Source organism: Corvus brachyrhynchos, unplaced genomic scaffold, assembly GCF_000691975.1.
Source record: "Corvus brachyrhynchos isolate BGI_N302 unplaced genomic scaffold, ASM69197v1 scaffold59, whole genome shotgun sequence".
NCBI lineage: Eukaryota > Metazoa > Chordata > Aves > Passeriformes > Corvidae > Corvus > Corvus brachyrhynchos.
The window spans coordinates 887,265-907,987 of record NW_008246054.1 but is presented as its reverse complement, the minus strand read 5'-3'; the positions used below and the strand labels follow the sequence as shown (position 1 = coordinate 907,987).

The following is a 20,723-nucleotide window of genomic DNA, read 5'->3' as shown; positions in this document are numbered from 1 at the left end:
GGGCCTCCCTCGCGTGTGGGTGAGGGCCGGGCTGAGGGGACCCGCCCGCTCTCCCGGCCCGGGCCCCGCCGCCGTTTGGGGCCGTTGGTTTGGGACTTTAACGGATTCTGCTCCGGGAGACCCGATTTTTTAACGTGTTGTAACAGATGCGATGTTAAAAGAATTTCTACTACCTTTAAATGATTCATGCGGGTGGGATTTTTTAGTGTGGAACTCATTTCTGTTTGATTTGCAGGCACTGCCAGGCCTTGAGGGCTTTAATGGCACTAGAAATGCAGTAAACCAGTGGATGAGGCTCAGAATTAAGTCTCAGCATTTGGAAGCTTTAGACAGAGTGTCAGCGTATTAAACGTTGGAGGTCGTGGCTTTCCAAAGGATCTGGATATTTCAGGGCTGTAGAGCAGTAAAATGTTTGCCAAATTGAAGAAGAAGATCGCAGAGGAGGCAGCGGTTGCTCCCAGGCCCGGAGGAGCCGCTCGCATCCCCAGGTCTGTTAGTAAGGAATCGATCACGTCTGTGGGAGCAGACTCCGGAGACGACTTCGTGAGTTACACCTTGTTTTGAAATCTGATTTCTCTGACAGCATTTTTATTATGGTTTTGCAGACAACCATTTTAAGTGGAGTGTGCTATTTGAATACGTGCTGTGGTGTCTTTGTAAGTGTATCTCTTAAGGCATAAAGGTATCATTAGCTTGAGTGAACTTAAATATTGAAGAGAAAACATTTGTTAGACATAGAAGTTGCCAGGAGGCTTCCATTCCCGTGTAAACATGACTTACAAAGCTGTTTCAATACAGAACATTGATAAATAGATATAAAATAGTGACTAAAGCTGTCGTTACATGTGAGATACCTCTTAGTAAAATTAATTACTGAAGCACAGAATCCTAGAGTGGTTTGGGTTGGAGGTGACCTTAAAGCTCATCCACCCCCTGCCATGGGCAGGGACACCTTCCACTAGACCAGGTTGCTCCAAGTCCCGTTCCACCTGGCCTGGAACACGTCCAGGGATGGGACAGCCACAGCTTCTGTCTTTAGAAAAGCCAGCTAGATGCTGGCCAGTTTTCATTTTACCTCTTGGCTTCCTGGTACTCTTCCTACCTGCCGAAAACATCTGTGCAGTGTTATTGCACTCAAAACTATTGTAGTTCCTCTCTTTCGTTATAAAACATTGTTTAAACAAGTGGTAAAATTCCAGGAGTGTATGGGTTAAATGAAGCCCTGGAATGCTCTGGCACCTCTGCCCTGGATGGCTGGCTGTCACATTTTTGAAAGCCTGGATTAAGGCAGTGTCACCCCACTGCTGGAGCCAGCAGGACCCAGTGCAGAGCCAGCAGCGAGTCACTGTTTGCTGTCTGCAGAGTGAAGAAGTTATTTACACAGTTGAGTTTTAAATAATTTTTTTTCTGAAGCTCAGCTGAAATTTCAGTTCTGTTAAGCAGAAAGTTGGAGCTCCTAATGTTTAAATACATTTTATAGTGGAAATATATTGGTCTTGCGTTTTTCTGAGGGTTATTTTTAGCACTTAGGAAATTCTCATGTAGAAGTTCTGTTTACCATCTTGCAAGTTTGGAGAACAGAAAACAAATAATGGCGGTGACTGAAGTCTTGAGTGGTTTTCAGAAAACCTCCAAGAATTAGTTGTTTTATCAATATTCATTTAACTGCTCTTGCTATTGATTTTTGTGGAGCAAAAACCACCAGAGGACTCATAAGTCAGTTATACAGCAGATTTTGCACGGACAGATTGCTGCATCAGGGCTTCAGCGAGCTTATCCCACCTGAAAAGCATTACTGTTTCTTTTCTAATTACTTTGATTTTCACGACTTTTGCTTTGACCTTTCCTGGTGCCTGTGTTGTAGAGCCCGATTTCCTCCCCCTCAGTCATTCCATTCCCCCATCTCGTCAGTGACAGTTTGGACAAACAGTTCCCAGCACCAGCTCCTTCCCAAGCATTGTGCTCTGGGGAGCAGGCAGCCTGGCACTATTAAGCCCTTGCTGGTTTTCTCCTTCAGCACTTTTTACACTTTCTGCTGTGCTAGTATGATTTTCCCCTTTATGTGAAAAACAAGAGCTGTTCCTAGGCAGGAGAGTGGTTATTATCCCAGACTTAATGTATGGTAGGATTGCTTTTTCTAAATTTTGTAAGTTACAGAGTGTTGCTTTTCTCCCAAGGCTTCTGATGGAAGCAGCTCCAGAGAGGATCTTTCATCCCAGTTGTTCAGAAGAAATGAACAAATAAGAAAACTGGAGGTGAAACTGTCTGGTATGTGCCCTGATACATATAAAACTTGTTACTTTAGGAAATGTTTTCCTTTGAATTTACATGGTCTAATTTGTTAAAAATACATGGCGTTAGGGTCTTTTGAAAACTGATTTGTAGCAAGCCTGTTGATTGACAGCAAGGGAGGGAGCATCCAGTATCGTTATTTTTTTACAAAGGCAACTGGCTCTTTGCTGATTTCAGTAATACATTATGCGATTCCTTGGAACAGCTGGGATCGCTTTCTGTCCCACGTTTCAAACAGCGTCTGTCCCCACCTGTGTGGAATGGTTTGTTCCTCATAGGGTCTGAGCGTTCTGATGTTGACAGTAACACAGTGCCATCCTCAAAGAACTGAGCTTGAAAATGAGGAAACATAAAACAGTCCTGAGGCTTTTTTCTTTCTAATTCCTTCTTCTGTGAAGCTGTAGTGAAGGCTGTCACTGCTCGCCTTCCCTGTTGTAGGGAGGGGACCAGAGACTGGGCTGACTGTGTTACACTGCTGCTTCCCAAAGCTCATGGGAGCCCTTGGAAAATAAGGAAAAGTTACAGCCAGATCAGGATTATTTTAATTTATTCTGGAGATTTATCAGGCTTCTGTTCAGTTCAAGAAAATATAGGGTTCAAAATTACTTCACATCAAATTTGAAAGGCCCAAGTGCTCATCTGCTTGTACATGGTAAACTTAAAAGTGCTGGCTGGGGCTTAACACAGGAGAGGGAGGCTCTTGAGTGTCAGGAGTCTCATGCAGGCAACCACCCAGTGAGTAAATCCTCTTTTCCATCGTACAGGAACTTCTTCAGGGTGTGTGTATACTTGTTTTAGTTTTTATTCCCTGCCTCCTGTGTCAGTTCTGCTGAGTGAGGATGGGGGCAGTGCTGTAGGACTGGAACAACGAGTAAATGGATGCAATGGCCATGAATAAACCCTTCCTTGCACCCTCCAGTGCCAGAACCTTTCCTGAACAGAGTTAAATATATCACTGTTCTGGGATGAAGTAAAAAGGGAGGGACAGTTGTTTATTCTCTGGTTCTGCCCTTGTCTGTGTGACTGACACCCCTGGGACAGGCCCTTCTGTTTGTGCCAACCCTGTGGACAGGAACTATTTGCTTGTTCATTTCAGTGTCATTTCCCACTCATCCTTTTTTCTTTTTTTTTTTGTTTTTGTTTTTGTTACCGTAAAAATGTCCTTCCCCAATGTCTGTCCATTCCTGGTCTGTTCTTCTCCCTCCTCACACAAGATTATGCTGATCAGATCCGAAATCTGCAGAAGATAAAAGAGAAGCTTGAAAATGCATTAGAAAAGCATCAGGATTGTACGTATTTTTCTTTTTTCCTTTTTGTTTAGTTAAGTTGAAAATTGCTGTGGTTGGAAGGAAAGGGGTTTGGTGTACAGGTGTGCTAATGATTTCCTTTCAAACTGTGCACCTCTGTACTGTGAAGAATTAGAACACGAGTTGTTACCTTATTTACAGCATAAAAAGCAGCAGCAGTGTGTTTAACAAAGTTGTTATTATACTCCTCCTGCCAAATTTGGGGCTAACATGCAGGAAAGGCCTTTTGGAAGCCCCCAGCTTTGTTCTGAGCCAGCAAGGAGCAGTATTCCTGTCTGCTGTTAGCTTTGGCTCCTGGCCAGCATGCAAGCAGCGTGAGGGAATGAGCGGCACAGCGTTAGTGCTGCAGTCAAGATGGGGCTAATTACTTGCAGAAGAAGCTCTTTAAAGTTATAAATAACTTTGAGAAAAGTGAGAAGCAATTTTAAAAGATGGGTTTTTAATATAGCTGGTGGTTCTCTGTTGATAGCCTCCATGAGGAAGTTTCAGGAGCAGAATGAAGCTCACCAGGCCAGTCGAGCCAAGATGGCTGAAGGAATGGCTTTGGCCTTGGAAAAAAAGGACAAGGTAACAGAGCGTGAGCAGGACTTTTGACTCCCATGACCCTGATGATTTAAGCAGGTGTTGCTATTAATTAAAATAATTGTTCAGCATTGTGTGAGCATGCCAGCGCCAAGGGAAGGGAGGGAGTGCTGAGCTCAGTGCCAGGAATGGTGCAGGACTTCTCACTGCCTGGACTGTTCCGACTGGTTTTTACAAGAGTCCACAAAAATTCCTAATGAAAGGTTAAGCTTGTGTTTTGATAAGATTCAATGTTGTCACATTTATTTTACTTGCATAAAGCTTATGTATTCAGGTAGCATGAATGATTCCTCAGCTTTTATCTATTCAAGCACTGGCTGTTACTGTACTGCTGCTGATTATTTTTTTAATCATTACCAAAGCTTAGTATCTGCTAACAATAAAAATGCTTTTTATTTCTTTTAACCATAATTGTTGTCCTTGAAAATCTTCAAATGGATTTTTATATCTTTTTTCTCCTTTCTTTCTTTCTTGTTCAGGAGTGGATGGAAAAACTTGGTCAAGTTGAAAAGGTAATTAATCTTGGATGTTTTTCTCGGGGGGTGTACTGTGTCTCTGTGTGTGTTTTGCAAACACCATCCTGCACGCTTCCAACTCTATCAGAACTCGACTCTGTTTGGCCTTTTTTATTATTTGATCCTTGTTCAGTGGGAGAGGCAAATCATTTGCTTTTGTTACTGGCTCAAATGCTTGGGGAGGCCTTTCCAGAATTATTTTTCAGCGGGGAAGTAAAGAATGATGGGTTGTGATGGGCAAGTTGTCCTTCTGTAAGGTGGAACATTGTCCATATTTAAGAGTTCAGTTCAGATGGTCACTGGTGGCATTGTAATGAATTCAGATTTCTTTTTACATTTTTTTGAAGTTTGGTAATTTGCCCTGTGATATGAACCTGAAAGGATTTCTAGTTCTGTATGGAGCACCATCAGGAGCTGTATGGCTGCAAGACAAGATTTCTTTCCCAGAGAGTTTACCTAAACTCCCATTGACTTGACATAAGCATACAGATATTCATAATTCTTTGATTTCTTTCACTTTTGTTCATTTATCAGGAAAAAAAAATGCTTCAAACACAGTTACAAGAAATGAGGGAGCAGAGTTTGAACCTTTTCCAAAAACGAGATGAAATCGATGAACTGGAGGGCTTTCAGCAGCAGGAAATTGCCAAAGTTAAACACATGGTAAGAATATTTTAAACTTTTCAGTTCCTAAAATTTTTACTAGGATATCACGTTAGTGGTAGCCCTGCATTAATTTTTTTAGCCTTTATGCTTGTACACAGATTTGGTTGGTGTCAAGATCCTAACAGTGGGTACTGAATACAATATTGCATAGTTTATTATCTCACTTAATTCAGCCCATAACTTAGTAAAACAGGCAAGCTTCAATGAAAAGGTTAATCAGTATTACTGGTCATCTGTAATGCCAAAGACAATTTTCTAATATTTAGCTTTTGAAAAAGGAAGAGTCTCTGAGCAGAACAGAGCAGGAGCTCGAGGCGCGCGCTCAAGAACTGACCCACGCTAAAGCAGAGCTGCAGGAGGCGAGGAGCGAGTCCTCGAGCCTGAGGAAGGATCTCCAGGACTTGCAGCAGCAGTTCTCGGAGCTGGAGGCTCGGAGGTATGGAGCTGGTGTTTCAGAGGAGCAGTGGATGTGTTTCCCCTGTGGTTTTACTTCATGCTCAGTTCTGTCTCTTTGGAAGAGTTTATATATGTAGTGAATTGACTGAATTTTGCCTCTGCTATGGTCATGGGGATGTAAATGCCAAGCCAATGATAGTAATACTTTTTTTGTAAATTACTTCCTTTTTTCATAGTTTGAATGCTTAACTATCACTTTTTTTTGGAAAATGTAGACTCAAGCAGTGATTGGTGGTGGCTGGTTTTAGGACAAGAAAATTTTGTTGATGCTTAGTCCATTTTCATAAGCAGCAGAATTATCTGCTAAAGATTATTTTTCTGGAACAGTATGTCACTTGTTTTTATTCTCTTTCTGTGAAGAGATGAACTAATGACAGCTGAGACAAATGCAGAAAATAAGATCACTGCTCTGGAGTTAAGAGAACAGGAGCTACAAACTGTCATTCAGCAGCTTTCTGTAGACTTGCAAAATGTAAGTTTGAGCCAAGTGAGATTTGATTCAAAGAGCTCCATGTCTGCAGAAGTTAGATTAGATATCAGTTATGTGGTGTTGGAAATTTAAGTTTCAAAGTAAGTAATTTCTCAAAATGTTTAGGCTCGAGTGGCTGGTTCTGGTTGTGAGAAGAGACTGGAAGTGTTACAAGTGGAGCATGAATCTCTGAAGGTGGAATATGAGCAACAGAAGCAAAAGGTGAAGCGCTTTCGCACGCGTGTGCTGTAGGTGGTGTAAAGGTGCACGTTTGGGTAATGTACACCTTTGTGTAGTTGGAAGTTTGGCATCTGGAAAATGTCCTAGGATCATATTTCAAATAGGACTTTCCTTTCTGATGCCATTTCTGAAAGTCAAACAACAACAGATTAGCTGAAAGCTTCATTACAAAAAAGATTCTGTGATTTCTCATTCTCACAGATGACTTTTGAATTTGCTGAGAGAGATAAACTTACTGAACAGCTGCAGGAAAAGGTGTCTTCCCTGGAAAAAAAGCTAGAAAGAAATCTCTCAGGAGATGAACATGTGCAGGAGCTGCTCAAAGAGGTAATTACACAGTTACAGGCTGTTTAGAAGTACAATATTAGTGAGTTGTTTCTTTTGGGGTATTTTAGGTCATCCATTACTTCTCACCCATGGAAAGAATAGCTGCTGATGTCATACAGGCACATTTGTCCTGTCAGTGTGTTTTGGCACACTGTCTGTGCTGGGCAGAACATGTGGCTGGCTACGCTGGGCCTGCTTGTGTGGATCCTGCACAGATGTCTTGTGTTGGCCTTCCTGCATTGTCCATTTGGGCATTGCATCTGACTGCTTAGAAGGAAAAGAGCAGCTTTCTAGCATCCCCACAAGAGGTGGAACAATTAGGGGGTTTTTTTGATTAATCCTTAAAAGAACAGGGAATGCTTTTCCTTATTCTTTGGCAAGGCAGTGGGGCAGGGAGGGGAGCTGTTTGCACATAGGTGTGCAAACAGAATGTTGTATGCTGAAAACCTCAGCCTCAGAAGTGCTAAACAACAGCTGAAAACAGAAACTTAGCTGTGGTTAATCCCCTTTCTCTCATTGCTTCTTGATCTCTTTCTCAAGCACTGATGTTCCGGCTCAGAATCAGCCTGGAGCAATGTCTTCCCAGCTGGGTCTTGGGAAGACAAGGGAACGTTTGCTCTTCCCTGGTCAGGGTGCCTACAGTCACATCACCTCAGTGTTTCTGTGATGAAAGGACTTGGCTTAGTAAGCTCAAGCCAGTTTAAAGTCCATCTAGAGATACTAAAACATTCTGTCCCATTTTAGTTTGACCTTATTAATGAAATAAAAAGGAAAACTTTAACTACACCCCCCCCAACTTAAGTTTTTGTCCATCCTTCCTCCTGTTCTTCACCTCAATGTAATCTTCAGAAAGCTGCTCTTGAGCAGAGGCTGGAGGAGAGCAGGCAGCAGGTACTGACAGACAGGACACGGCACAGCGGGGCTGTGAACCAGTTGGAAACACAGGTGAGTAGTTTTTAATTTCAATACAGATTCCCACTGTTTTCATCCTCTATGTCCTATTCCTCCTCCCCTCACTGCACTCCCAGCCAAAGGTAAGACTGCACATTTAGTTGGATTTGGTCTTGAAAGGAGAATAATTGATCCGTGTCTCTGGGCATCTCCCCACTTTTATGGGTGGAGGAGGGCCTAGAGGTGAAGGTAGAGGTTTTGTGCAGATCCTGCCTGTACTAAGAAACAAATAACTCAAGTGCAAGCATTGCTGGGGTAGTGCTGTGGTGAAGAGTTTCTAAAACCAGCATGTGTCAAATAGACGGCCTCTCTCATCTCTGTGATTTCAGGGATTTAATATTTACCTTCTTCTCCTGGGCCACTCTGTATTATGCACATATTTTTTAATAACATAGATGCCAGTGGATAAGGAGTTCAATTCATGGTGTTATTTTAGAATAAAGAACTGGAACAGAAACTACAGATTGCAACAGAAACATTGAAAAAGAGCAAAGAAGCAGCTGCTGAGCAGGATCTGAAGATCCAGAAGCTGGTGAGTATCCTGCATGTTTCACTGACCATTAACAGATCAGTCTTCAGAATCCCCAGAGACAATCAGTTCTCTATTTTGTTCCTCAAGTGTTTTCTTGCTGTTTGTCTCCTGAACTCCTGTCTGTGAGTACATGACACTGCTGCCAAAGGAATAATGTTCCTCAGTTTGAGAGTGTCTCATGGAATGGTGTCTGATCTTGTCAGAATGTCAAAATACCATTTTATTAATGTGGTTTTCTTTATGTCTCTTAAGCAAACTGCTCTAGAGGATGAAAGAAATCGCCTGCAGCAACAGATTTTAAGTGAGAAAAATCAGTATGATCAGAAAGTTACTGGGCTGGAGTCTCAGATTGCTGCTCTTGAAAAAGCTTGGGAATCTGATAAAACAACAACTCAGCACAGGATTGTAAGTACAGAAACTGTCTGGTGGGTTGTGAGAGTCTTCACAACATGATTTTAACACAGCTTATGGACCTTGCTTGTTGTTCTTATTCAGTGCTCCTGGCATTATACTAGAAGATCTCATACTTTGAGGAACTAAATATGAGCAAAGTATTAGATGTGTTTAATTGTTTAAACAAAGCATTAGAATAATTGTACTGCATATTTAAACACTTTATTTTACAGAGCCAATTGGAAGAAGAAAATGAAAACCTCAAGGGAAGCAAAGAAGGGTATGAGAGTTCTTTAAAACAACAGGAGTCTGAACTGAACAGGCTAAAGGTAAGGGCTGAACTGGGTGCTGGCACTGGCTTGGGACAGAGCTGAGGCTGGGGAACAGTAAAGAGCACAGTACTTGGAGGTCTGTTACATACAGGTTGCAGGTACTTGGAGCTGTAAATCATCTCTGGTACTCAGCAGAAATGTGTTTGAGAAGCATTACAAAGGGTTGATCCTTTTCTGAACCAGAATGCTTGGGTCTGCCTAAATCAGGCAGAAATAATACATTCCCATATTGTCAGGCATGTGAAGAGCTTGGAAATCCTGTTAGCAGTGGTGAATACAGAATGGTTCAACATCAAATTCCACTCACAGTGTTCAAACCAAAATGTTAAAAACTTAAATTAGTCGGGTGTTTACTGTTTATCCAATTTTGACTGTAATTTTAGATGGTTGAAATTTTTTCTGTAGCTACTCCTGGATGCCCAATTGGAATAAAGATCTGTTGTAGCAAGGAGCTACTTCTTTGTAATAGAGACTTCAAGCTGAAAGATCTTGCAAGCATTGGGTTTGTTTGGGTTCTTACATCAGTTTTGTGTTGCTCTTGCATATGCAGAGAGCAGCAGTCAGTAAAACAAACCTAACTCATTTGGAAATTGGTGTGTCAGAACACTGATAAATGTAGTCCTAATAGATTTGGGGTTAAAGATGAGAGACTGACTTGATTCAGTTGTCTCACATAACATCTCAATTACTTCTGGTTTGCAGAATGAGATGAGCAGCAGAGAAACTGTCAGTGTGGAAATTGCCAAAGCCCTGGAAGAAGCACGGAAACAGAGAGAGGAATTACAACAGCAGGTTGGTTAATAATGACTGTTCTAAAATGTATCTGAGACATCCTGACCTTTCAAAGAGCAGACTAGGTTTGGATTTATTTATCCCAACATTCAAGACAATTGATCAGAATCCTATCCACAGCATGTGAGACAGCAGTGGTTGCCTCAGTAAACTTGAGACTGTTTCAGAGCCCTGTAATCTGTGAGGTGTTACTGTCCCAGTGTGCCAGCCATCAGGAGCCTCTGACATTTGGCAGCTTCTTTTAAAGAAACCTGTTTGTTCTGGGTTGTTCCTTTCAGTGCCTGTGTCACATCTGGATTCATCTGGAGCACAGCAGTTGTAAATTTGTACATTTCCTCATAGGGAGGAGCTTGTATCCAGTACCAAATGTCAGTTCTAGGTAGCCTTGTTTTGCTCTTCCTGTATAAGAAATGGTGGATAGTGTGAGCTTGTGTTTGCTTAAAGTAGGAACTGTCAACTGAGCAAGTTTGACTGGAGTTAGTCCCATCTTTTGGGTTCTTTATTCTGGGACTGCTGTAGATCTGTGCTTGCTGGGCCAGCTCTGTGTAGAAGGAGTTTAAGGCCATCTCCAGTTTTGCTCAGGGGCTTTTGCAGGTGCCACATGCTGCCTGTGGCAATCTGATGGTGGACCTGTTTGTTCTGGGTTGTTCCTTTCAGTGCCTGTGTCACATCTGGATTCATCTGGAGCACAGCAGTTGTAAATTTGTACATTTCCTCATAGGGAGGAGCTTGTATCCAGTACCAAATGTCAGTTCTAGGTAGCCTTGTTTTGCTCTTCCTGTATAAGAAATGGTGGATAGTGTGAGCTTGTGTTTGCTTAAAGTAGGAACTGTCAACTGAGCAAGTTTGACTGGAGTTAGTCCCATCTTTTGGGTTCTTTATTCTTCTGGGACTGCTGTAGATCTGTGCTTGCTGGGCCAGCTCTGTGTAGAAGGAGTTTAAGGCCATCTCCAGTTTTGCTCAGGGGCTTTTGCAGGTGCCACATGCTGCCTGTGGCAATCTGATGGTGGCACAGAAGCCAAGTGGGGTTTAGCTCTTCCAGCATTAGCTTCAGTGCTTGTTACTGAGGGCAGCATTGTGGAGGTGATGCCTCTGAAGGATGTTGGAATCTTTCAACACCCTCTTTCTGTTTTATATCTTTAATGACTTCTGTTCATTGTTTGTCTGCTTTGAAGGTTTCACATCTGAATGCCCTAATAAAGGAGAAAGACCAGCTGATAGATGAAAAATGTGGTCTGCTGCTGAAACAGAAAGAAGAACTGAACCAACTCAGTCAAGGTTAGACCAGATGAGTCTACTGTATCCCAGACAGCTTTAAGTACAGTCTCTAGTTCTGGCCTTGCCTGGTAGATTGTAATTTTTCTAGGTTTCTCTTCTATATTTAATCTCTTAGAATTTTCAAAATGGTTTCTTGTTCACTACCAATTGGACAGTCTCTCGTGTCTGTCTCTCCCCTGGCTTTCTGTCTTCATGACAGACAAAATGGATTAGAAACTCCCATCTGATGTGGAACACTGATACTAAGCAGGTCTCTCCTTTCCCAGACCATGAAGCTGCCTTGCTGCAGGTGCATCAGTTACAGTTGGACATAGAAGCAAGTCAGAGCCAAGCAGTGGAGAAAGAGGAAACGGCAAGAAAGGAAATTGATGAGCTGAAGCTGCAGGTACAGGAGTGCCTGTTGGCCAGAGAGCATGAGAAAACTGTGAGTGCTGTTGCAAATCCATTCTGTCAGACTTCCCAGAAAAAGAGGGAGGTGTGCAGGAGACCCCCAGTTCTGTCTTGCCTGGACAACCAAAAAGAAGTCTGGCTTTCCCCCTGGGGAGTGTTCTTGGGCTGAAAATGTCATGATATCTCTTCACTTCACTGTTTATTTTTATAGGTTTTAGAACTGGAGGAGTCGACGAGAGCCTTGAACAATGAGCATTTCCCTTCTCCAGAAAACTCTGTGGTGGAACAGAACGGAGAGGTGGCAGCTGCAGATGTCATTCAACTTCAGAAGGATAACAGAGAGCTGGAACAGCAAATTGCTGAGAAAAACAAGGTGAACAGAAACACCTGGTAGTCTTTCCCCTCTTAATTAGGAAGCCAAGTAACTGGTGCTGCTCCTGCTGCAGCCTTAAAAGGACAGGCCTGTCCAATTTGAATCCAGTATGCTGTGAATAAATGCTTTTCTCTGGATCATACAAGGATCTACCAACAATGAATAAAAGCTGCAGCAAGAGCTGCATGAATCCTGATGTATTTTGGCAGAAGGATGCACCAAATGATACTATTTACAGCTTTCCTGCAGAGCCCTTTTGTGCAAATTCAGTTCAGTTCCACGGCGCTGTCACATGAAAGCCCAAGTGTCCCCTGTCACATGCCTGCTGCTGTGTGCAGCTGGCAAGGCAAGGCTTTCAGGTTACTTCTTCACAGCTGTCAGTGTTGGTTAATTATTATTTCATTCAGTACTTGTTTATCATGGGTTTTTCCAGCTATCTGGGGGTCCTGACAATGGATACTGTTAAACTCTCCTTTTCTGTGCTTACAGATGATAAAGCAGCTTCAGCAAAGAATGACAGAACTCAAGAAAACTCTCCAGAAAGAGCTGGTAAGGGTTGTGTGTTTTCAGTCTCTTCAGATGGCACTTGCTGGCAGGTACTTGCACTGTCATTCCAAAAGCTTGACTGCTAACTCCCCTTTCAACTCTCTGGAATGGTTTATCTCGCCAAGAAAAAAAGTCTTTTAAAAACCCCAAAAAACAGAGGTTTTAAAATTGTTATTTTTGCTCTGATGTTGAAAATTGTTCTGAAGAAAGCCCACATTTGAAAGGCTCAGGGCAGGTTAGTGATAGGAAAAATTACTGAGGGATAGCTTCCACCATGGAGCCAGTTCCAAGCTGGTTTGGGAAATGTACACAGAACACTGACATCAACCAGCTCCTGTCCTGCAGTGCAGGGAGAGCTGGAGACACTTTTCTGCTGTGACCCCATGAAGGATGAGAAGCTGTTGATGTCCAGTTTGTACCAGTTGTGAATACAACCCTCTTTAGATATCCTGAACCCAGATCCCTCCCAGTGTCAAGCTGACAGAGTCTGCAATGTACTTCTCTTTTTCCTCTGTGGGTTTTTTTGTGTTTTTTTCTTTTTTGTAGAAAATAAGGCCTGACAGTGAGGTACCTGAGCTACGTGCAAATTCTGAAGTGCCTAATGCTTCTGTGACTGTCACCAACAACTCTGATTTGAATGACTCGAGGGAGATAAACTTTGAGTACCTTAAACATGTTGTACTAAAGTTCATGTCCTGCAGGGAATCTGAGGTAAAGGTGTCACCTTCTCTTTCTACATCTGTCTTTCTCTAGAAATTGCCACCTGTCACCTGCTAAGGACACTTTATGCCAATTCCATAATTTTACAATTAAAAAGTGTACAGTGGGGGATAATGAAACAAAATAGCTAACAGCAACATGTTTGGAAGTGCAGACTACTTTGAACTACATGAAAGGGACATTGAAGTTTTTAGGAGGTAGTTACATCTGGGTGTTTAAGATCTGCATCTACAAGAGATTCCCTCTGCACTGCTCTGAAGAGCATATGGAGTATGTAATTAGAATGGCTGTACATTTAAGAAAGAGAAAACCAAGAAAAAGACATAAATCACTTGCTGTTGGTCTGTAAGAGGTAATTCCTTGTGCATTTGGAACTCCTTCCTGTTCTCTTGTGTTAAATTAGTCATGCCAACAAAACACTTAATTGCAAGTCAGTGGGTAAGGTCAAAAAATAACTGTACAACTCCATGGTATCCGAGTGCTGACTGTCACTCACTGCCCTGTGTGCCCCAGTGAGTGTGAGAGCACTGTGGACTTAGTGTGCCTCAGTGTGTATTTGGAATGACAAGAATCTCTCTTGCCTCGTGCTGGTTTGAGCCACTTTTCAAAGCAGCAGCCAGGCTGCTTCTCTACTCTGACTAACCAGCCTCCCACTTGTCTTCTTTCTCCAAAACAATTTTTAAAGAACAGAAAGCCAGGAAACACAGAAGTAAGATACAGGCCATCCTAGTCCATTGAAACTGGGAATAAGGGGAGGCTGCTGGGCTGCTGAAGTCTGTGACAGACCTGCAGGACTCTGTGCTGCACTGTAGTCCTGAGTGTAGAGCCCAAGAGCATCATAAGCAACACAACTCTCTGGTTTCTTTCAGGCATTCCATCTCATTAAAGCTGTGTCTGTGTTACTGAATTTTTCACAAGAGGAAGAAAACATGCTCAAAGAAACTTTGGAGTACAAGGTAAGGGTTCTGTGCCATATGTAGTCTCTAATGGGACTCCCAGGAGACAGTGAAAATTCCTAGATGCTGGGAGATTAGGAAAAGTGTCTTTTTTCCAAATGTTAGCTACAATAATAAATGTCATGTATTATTAAAATGTTAGCTGATCACATGCATAGGGGCCAGGAATTGTACATTTCAGTGAGGGAAATAGCAGCTTTCTGGTACTCAGAGGAGTTAGCACACAGCTTTCTCAGTGGACTTGATCTGTGGGGAGAAGCTGGAAGTTCCTTGCCCAACAGAGTCAGTGTTTAACAGCAGGAGTCTAATTCTGGGTTTGTCCTTTTGACATTGGGCTCAGACACCAAGATCTGTGTCTCCTTTCCATGGGCTAAAATGAGATCTGCATGGCCCCGGCTGTGTGGTGGTTAGGGAATGTTCAACAGTGAGTGCTGCCTCAGCTCCACATCCTGCATCATCCCTGCCCACCCAGGGAGTTGGGATGTTCAGTCTGCAGATGAAGAGATTTCCTCACCATCTGGTTCAGGGAACACTCTAACGCTACATTGACTAAAGGCACCGTGTTTGAATGACTGTAGAGTTCTAATTTGAAATTATTTTAAAGGACTATATGTAAGTATAATCTTCAGTAATTTTCACCTGTGGGAAGTGGGTGCTGTTCCTTCCAGATTTGATTGTGTGAAGCTGCCTCCACTTCTTCAGTCTGGAGTCTGCAGCATTCTGATTTATAAATAGGTCTTTCCATCAAATGATGAGAACATGGCTGTGTACCGTATTATTTCTTTTTCACATCTTAGAAGTGTGAACCTTGTGTGATGTGTGTCATGCTGTTGTGTCCTAGATGTCCTGGTTTGGGTCAAAGCCATCTCCCAAAGGCAGCATCCGGCCGTCTATCTCGAGCCCAAGGACTCTGTGGCCTTAAGGGACCCTGAAGGTGGCAGGCAGTATCCAGGCACTTCTTTCTGTGAAAAGAATGCTGAACACACTGCTCCAGGTGTGTCTTAATCACTGTCATTGCAGTATTTTGTACAAGAACTTCTGGCTCTGTTTACAAAACTAATACTGTGCAAGGAGACATTTTCACTACAGACTGCAACAGCTCTGGGCTGGATTCAGGGACCACCTCGGTGTCTGTGATGGGAGCAGCTCCTTGTGTTCATCACTCCTGGGTTCTTGGCACCAGAGGGTTCTGAGGACCTTGCTGACAGCACTGCTGCCAGTTCATTCTCTTGGGATGGTGATTCTCGCTGCTGTTCCAGGGTGCTGGAGTCCAGTAACTCTGGGCACAGAAAAGCTGCTTGTCTGGCTGTGGGAAGCCAGCAATGAAAAATGTGTTGGCAGAACTGTGTTCAGAGTGGGATGGTTTGCAAAGCCTTTCACAGGACAGGAGCAGGAGCTTTAACCAAAAAAGAACTCTGCCTTGCCTTCTAATACTGACATAACTAATGGTTGGCATTTTTTTCATATCACTGTGTAATTTAAGGTGCATTTATCCTGGCCTGCAGTCCTCAAGGCTGCATGTTGATGATTATTTAATTTGAGAGCACAACTTTAGAGTTGTCTGATTTTACTTTTCTTAAAGAAAAATAATATTTAAAATGGTCTTAATTATAGTACCTAATCCTCAGTCGCCTTTACAACTAATCTATTAGCCTGTTCCATGGGTTGTTAGCAGTGGGAAAAGGGGTAGGAAACCATTTTAAATTTTTAAAGCTGAGTTCCAGGTATTGTAAATCCACACTAAAAAATACCTTTTATTTAAAAAAAAATAAAATAAAAATCTAGTGACAAAGGGTGAAGAATGCCGGTACTAAACACTTCGGTTTATTTTTTTTCTTCCAAGTCTGCTAGCAACAAATCCTCGTAACCAGGATCTGCCCCTTTGGTTGTGGTTTTCTGTACTTCCAATACTGATGCTTAAAAACTGTTACGAATATGTTAACTGTGTCCTGACTATTACAGTAAAAGAAATGCTGCTCCTGAGGGGTTTGAGGGCAAAATTCAACTCCTAGTGAACAAGTCATGGTTCCAGGAGCTTGTTTTCCTAATACAATAAGGAAAGGGGACCAAGGTGGCACTTCCCTCCCTGGAAGCACAATTTTGCCCATAGTTATTAACACCACTGCAAAATCTGGATCCAAATGGGAAGCAGCACTAAGTCTGACTTCTTAAAAATGAGACGTATTTCCAAAAATTTATACATGTATGGAATTCAGTGAACAGGCTGCAGTTCTGGGAATTCTCTTAAAAGTAAGTTCATACTTCAGTTAAATGTATTCAGGGTAATTCAGACTTTGTCCAGTGGAGATCCAGTCACTGTTGAGGTGTTTATCTTGGTTGACAGGCCTCTGACTGACCTTGGAGTGGCTGGAGGTGCAGCAGGGGAGCTGCTCCTGCTTCCATGCACACCTGTGCTGGGCCCAAGGTGAAACCTCCCTCAGGTGAGGTCAGTCAACAGGAGGTGAATGTGCTGATCCAGAGAATCCAGACCCTGCTGCTCTCCCAGACAGCCCCACCCCAGACACAGGTACTCCCAGGAGCTGTTACTGGGCACAGGTGATACTCCTCAGCTTAGAGCCAGGCTGGGTTTGTCAGAAGTTAAGAAAACCAACAGAATTTTTTTGGTACACTAAAGCTTGTCCAGACAGTCCTTAGTAACTGGATTCATGGCACTTCCAGACAGGATAGAGCATGGAAGGGTTCAGCTCTGCTCTACTGTGAAAATAGACAATCAAAAAGTACATTTATTTCAATTGTTTCTCTACTGAGATACAGCGGGGTGGAATAACCCTGTTGGTTCTGGGAAGATTTTATTCTCTGAGATCTTTTCCTTTCTGATGTCCCTTTGCCCAGCCCTGTTTCTGTGGGAGCAGGGGTCAGGACTCCCTCACCCCCACTGATCCCTGCTGAATGACTATTGGGTTTATGCTGATCCTGGCTTCAAACGTTACTGCTGAACAGTAAGGACAGCAGGACAGGCAGCCTGGAACGGAGTGACAAAGTAAAATCTTATGTTACATATTCACTAATGACTTCAGTTTCAGATCCCAAAGCTCATACAGGATCAACTTACCATAAACTAGTTCTTAAGTGTTGAATTTTTGTTAGATATCAGAGCAAGACTGGTGTGTATACATGTATTAAAAAGCTAATGCACTTTCCCTTGTCTCAGAACAGTGGTTATACATAATCCTTTCTATCACCATTGGATTTCTTTCCGTCTATGCTGTAAATATGGATTGTATGATGAAACACTATGAAATTTGTGGTGCAATACATTTTGGATCAAACCCCTTATCTTGATTTCTTTCTTTTTATAGTGCTGGTTATCTCCCCTGGGATGCTATAGTTATTTAAAACTGACCTTTAAAGCATGACCCAAACCCCACCTTTGCCCAGGGTGAGGATGGGTGTGCCAGCTGTGCCACCACGGTATCTCACAGGGAGTTGTGCCACAATGAGGTGGCACTGCTGCTTCCAAATTCTCCTCCCACCAGGAACAGCTGCTGCTGCACTTTGAGCAGCTGATGGATGCCAGGATGGGGTGGAGCTGGGCCTCCCCAAGCAGCTGCTCCTTGGTGCCAAAGGGCAGGGAGCCCTGCCCGAGCCAGAGGGACGTGTGGAGCTGCCACTGATCTGGGGACAGCCATGGATCCAGGAGTCATGTCCTGCCTGGGCAAAGCACAGGACACAGTTGGATTTAAGGAAAAATTCTCTAAGTAGCTGGAGTTAGGAGCAGTCATACAAAGGTGGACACTGGGTTCAACTGGGTTATTGCTGGCCTGCTTTGGAGTAAGTGTCAGACTTAAAATTTAGCTGAAAATAAATTTAACTCATGTGATCCAGGAACTTTATTGATGCAGCAGGCACTTCACTTTACATTAACCCAACCCCAGAGTCCAACAGTCCTTCGAGCACGCGTTCAGAGCCGCCGTTCTAACAGCCCTTCTCCACCATCAGCTGCAGGATCTCGGCCCAGACACAGCTACCTTGGGACTAAGCAGGACACACGGGAGCTTGTATCACCACACCTGGCTAAAGCAGCATCTGAAATACCTGTTCACTTACAGTAATAGGAAGCAGGAGTGTGCCTTCTCTGTCTGTTAAAGAAGGGAGCAGGAGAATGTCTTGGCTCCTGTATGTGATAGTCGGAATATGCAGGAATACCTTTACTCTTCCCCCACCTTTAAGGTTAAAAGCATTCCAAGAGGAGGTTACTGTAGGATTTCAGTAGATTGCAATCTCTAATAAAGATGGACCAGTGTAATTTCAGCTCATTCCTTCTTCTGAGTCCAAACCTGACCCCTTAGTAACTGGATTCATGGCACTTCCAGACAGGATAGAGCATGGAAGGGTTCAGCTCTGCTCTACTGTGAAAATAGACAATCAAAAAGTACATTTATTTCAATTGTTTCTCTACTGAGATACAGCGGGGTGGAATAACCCTGTTGGTTCTGGGAAGATTTTATTCTCTGAGATCTTTTCCTTTCTGATGTCCCTTTGCCCAGCCCTGTTTCTGTGGGAGCAGGGGTCAGGACTCCCTCACCCCCACTGATCCCTGCTGAATGACTATTGGGTTTATGCTGATCCTGGCTTCAAACGTTACTGCTGAACAGTAAGGACAGCAGGACAGGCAGCCTGGAACGGAGTGACAAAGTAAAATCTTATGTTACATATTCACTAATGACTTCAGTTTCAGATCCCAAAGCTCATACAGGATCAACTTACCATAAACTAGTTCTTAAGTGTTGAATTTTTGTTAGATATCAGAGCAAGACTGGTGTGTATACATGTATTAAAAAGCTAATGCACTTTCCCTTGTCTCAGAACAGTGGTTATACATAATCCTTTCTATCACCATTGGATTTCTTTCCGTCTATGCTGTAAATATGGATTGTATGATGAAACACTATGAAATTTGTGGTGCAATACATTTTGGATCAAACCCCTTATCTTGATTTCTTTCTTTTTATAGTGCTGGTTATCTCCCCTGGGATGCTATAGTTATTTAAAACTGACCTTTAAAGCATGACCCAAACCCCACCTTTGCCCAGGGTGAGGATGGGTGTGCCAGCTGTGCCACCACGGTATCTCACAGGGAGTTGTGCCACAATGAGGTGGCCCTGCTGCTTCCAAATTCTCCTCCCACCAGGAACAGCTGCTGCTGCACTTTGAGCAGTTGGGGCAGGTGGTGGATGCCAGGATGGGGGGGAGCTGGGCCTCCCCAAGCAGCTGCTCCTTGGTGCCAAAGGGCAGGGAGCCCTGCCCGAGCCAGAGGGACGTGTGGAGCTGCCACTGATCTGGGGACAGCCATGGATCCAGGAGTCATGTCCTGCCTGGGCAAAGCACAGGACACAGTTGGATTTAGAGAATTTTTCCTTAAGTAGCTGGAGTTAGGAGCAGTCATACAAAGGTGGACACTGGGTTCAACTGGGTTATTGCTGGCCTGCTTTGGAGTAAGTGTCAGACTTAAAATTTAGCTGAAAATAAATTTAACTCATGTGATCCAGGAACTTTATTGATGCAGCAGGCACTTCACTTTACATTAACCCAACCCCAGAGTCCAACAGTCCTTCGAGCACGCGTTCAGAGCCGCCGTTCTAACAGCCCTTCTCCACCATCAGCTGCAGGATCTCGGCCCAGACACAGCTACCTTGGGACTAAGCAGGACACACGGGAGCTTGTATCACCACACCTGGCTAAAGCAGCATCTGAAATACCTGTTCACTTACAGTAATAGGAAGCAGGAGTGTGCCTTCTCTGTCTGTTAAAGAAGGGAGCAGGAGAATGTCTTGGCTCCTGTATGTGATAGTCGGAATATGCAGGAATACCTTTACTCTTCCCCCACCTTTAAGGTTAAAAGCATTCCAAGAGGAGGTTACTGTAGGATTTCAGTAGATTGCAATCTCTAATAAAGATGGACCAGTGTAATTTCAGCTCATTCCTTCTTCTGAGTCCAAACCTGACCGTCACCTCTGTCCAAGTTAACAGTCTTTACACAGTCTTCCTTGCTGTAAGAACTCTTACTATGGAGCCCAGGCCTCCTACTGCCAGTGCCTGTGGGAAAGGAGAGAGGTTACAAAGTCACCACGTCCCACACAGAACACTGAAGAGTTTAGCCACAGAAGGGACTATGGCTCTTTTCCAGAATTAGAAACTGTCATTCTCCAAATCTAACCATCTTTTGGATCTCGAGGACTCCAGTGTTGCACGTCACTGACAGAGCAGAATGTCTCACCTCCAGTATCCCTGAGCAGAAGAGGAGGAGAAGGGAGGAAGGGCTTGCTTCAGTTTCATTTGTGTCCCTCAGTGTAAACAGTGTTTCCTTCTGAAGTCTAGAAGATGGAGGCGATTATGAAAAAATAAATATTTAAGCTGACTGCTGAAAATGGGGCATTTACTTTGCAGCCACAATTCCAATACAGCTCAGGGGTATCAGCGCAGTGCAAGACACAGCACTGGGGAACACAACTGGATGAATGCAAAGCACCCACTTGGAGCAGGACCTGCAGGTGCTTCAGGCAGGTAAAGTTCCTGAGCTACCAGACCTGCCACAGGCGTTTTCAGAGGACAGACTGGGACTAACACTAAGCTGACTCTGCTCTG

The 20,723-nt window shown here is 43.4% G+C and overlaps 2 protein-coding genes across 5 annotated transcripts in view; one reads left to right on the top strand and one right to left on the bottom strand.

The window, feature by feature from the left end:
* Nucleotides 1-28: 28 nt before the first annotated feature.
* Nucleotides 29-17,414, top strand: GOLGA1 (golgin A1). 4 transcript variants are annotated; one of them, XM_017745456.1, is made up of 22 exons: nucleotides 29-543; nucleotides 2,178-2,268; nucleotides 3,507-3,581; nucleotides 4,069-4,166; nucleotides 4,661-4,693; nucleotides 5,231-5,359; nucleotides 5,641-5,798; nucleotides 6,179-6,290; nucleotides 6,414-6,509; nucleotides 6,729-6,854; nucleotides 7,704-7,799; nucleotides 8,242-8,337; nucleotides 8,590-8,742; nucleotides 8,964-9,059; nucleotides 9,765-9,854; nucleotides 11,030-11,132; nucleotides 11,399-11,556; nucleotides 11,734-11,895; nucleotides 12,385-12,444; nucleotides 12,988-13,152; nucleotides 14,031-14,117; nucleotides 14,959-17,414. In XM_017745456.1, exons 1-22 carry the CDS (start codon nucleotides 409-411, stop codon nucleotides 15,037-15,039), a joined length of 2,400 nt encoding a protein of 799 aa, XP_017600945.1. In that variant the 5' UTR covers nucleotides 29-408; the 3' UTR covers nucleotides 15,040-17,414. The 4 variants fall into 4 exon arrangements, with proteins under 4 accessions (XP_017600945.1, XP_008640358.1, XP_017600946.1 ...); XM_008642136.2 differs by having other exon boundaries at nucleotides 5,629-5,798; nucleotides 11,399-11,517; XM_017745455.1 differs by having other exon boundaries at nucleotides 30-543; nucleotides 5,629-5,798.
* Nucleotides 17,415-19,608: 2,194 nt separating this feature from the next.
* Nucleotides 19,609-20,723, bottom strand: part of ARPC5L (actin related protein 2/3 complex subunit 5 like) — a gene marked incomplete at its 5' end in the record, with an annotated part of 2,821 nt that continues 1,706 nt past the window's right edge. The window contains one exon of the mRNA XM_008642283.2: nucleotides 19,609-20,174. Coding sequence (XP_008640505.1) covers nucleotides 20,112-20,174 — 63 coding nt within the window. The remainder of the gene's footprint in view (nucleotides 20,175-20,723) is intronic.

Coding starts and splice junctions, on each gene's coding strand:
- GOLGA1 (XM_017745455.1), top strand. CDS start 409: ATGTTTGCCAAATTGAAGAAGAAGATCGCAGAGGAGGCAGCGGTTGCT. Junction 6,291..6,413: donor TTTCTGTAGACTTGCAAAAT/GTAAGTTTGAGC, acceptor CAAAATGTTTAG/GCTCGAGTGGCTGGTTCTGG. Junction 11,557..11,733: donor CCAGAGAGCATGAGAAAACT/GTGAGTGCTGTT, acceptor TTATTTTTATAG/GTTTTAGAACTGGAGGAGTC.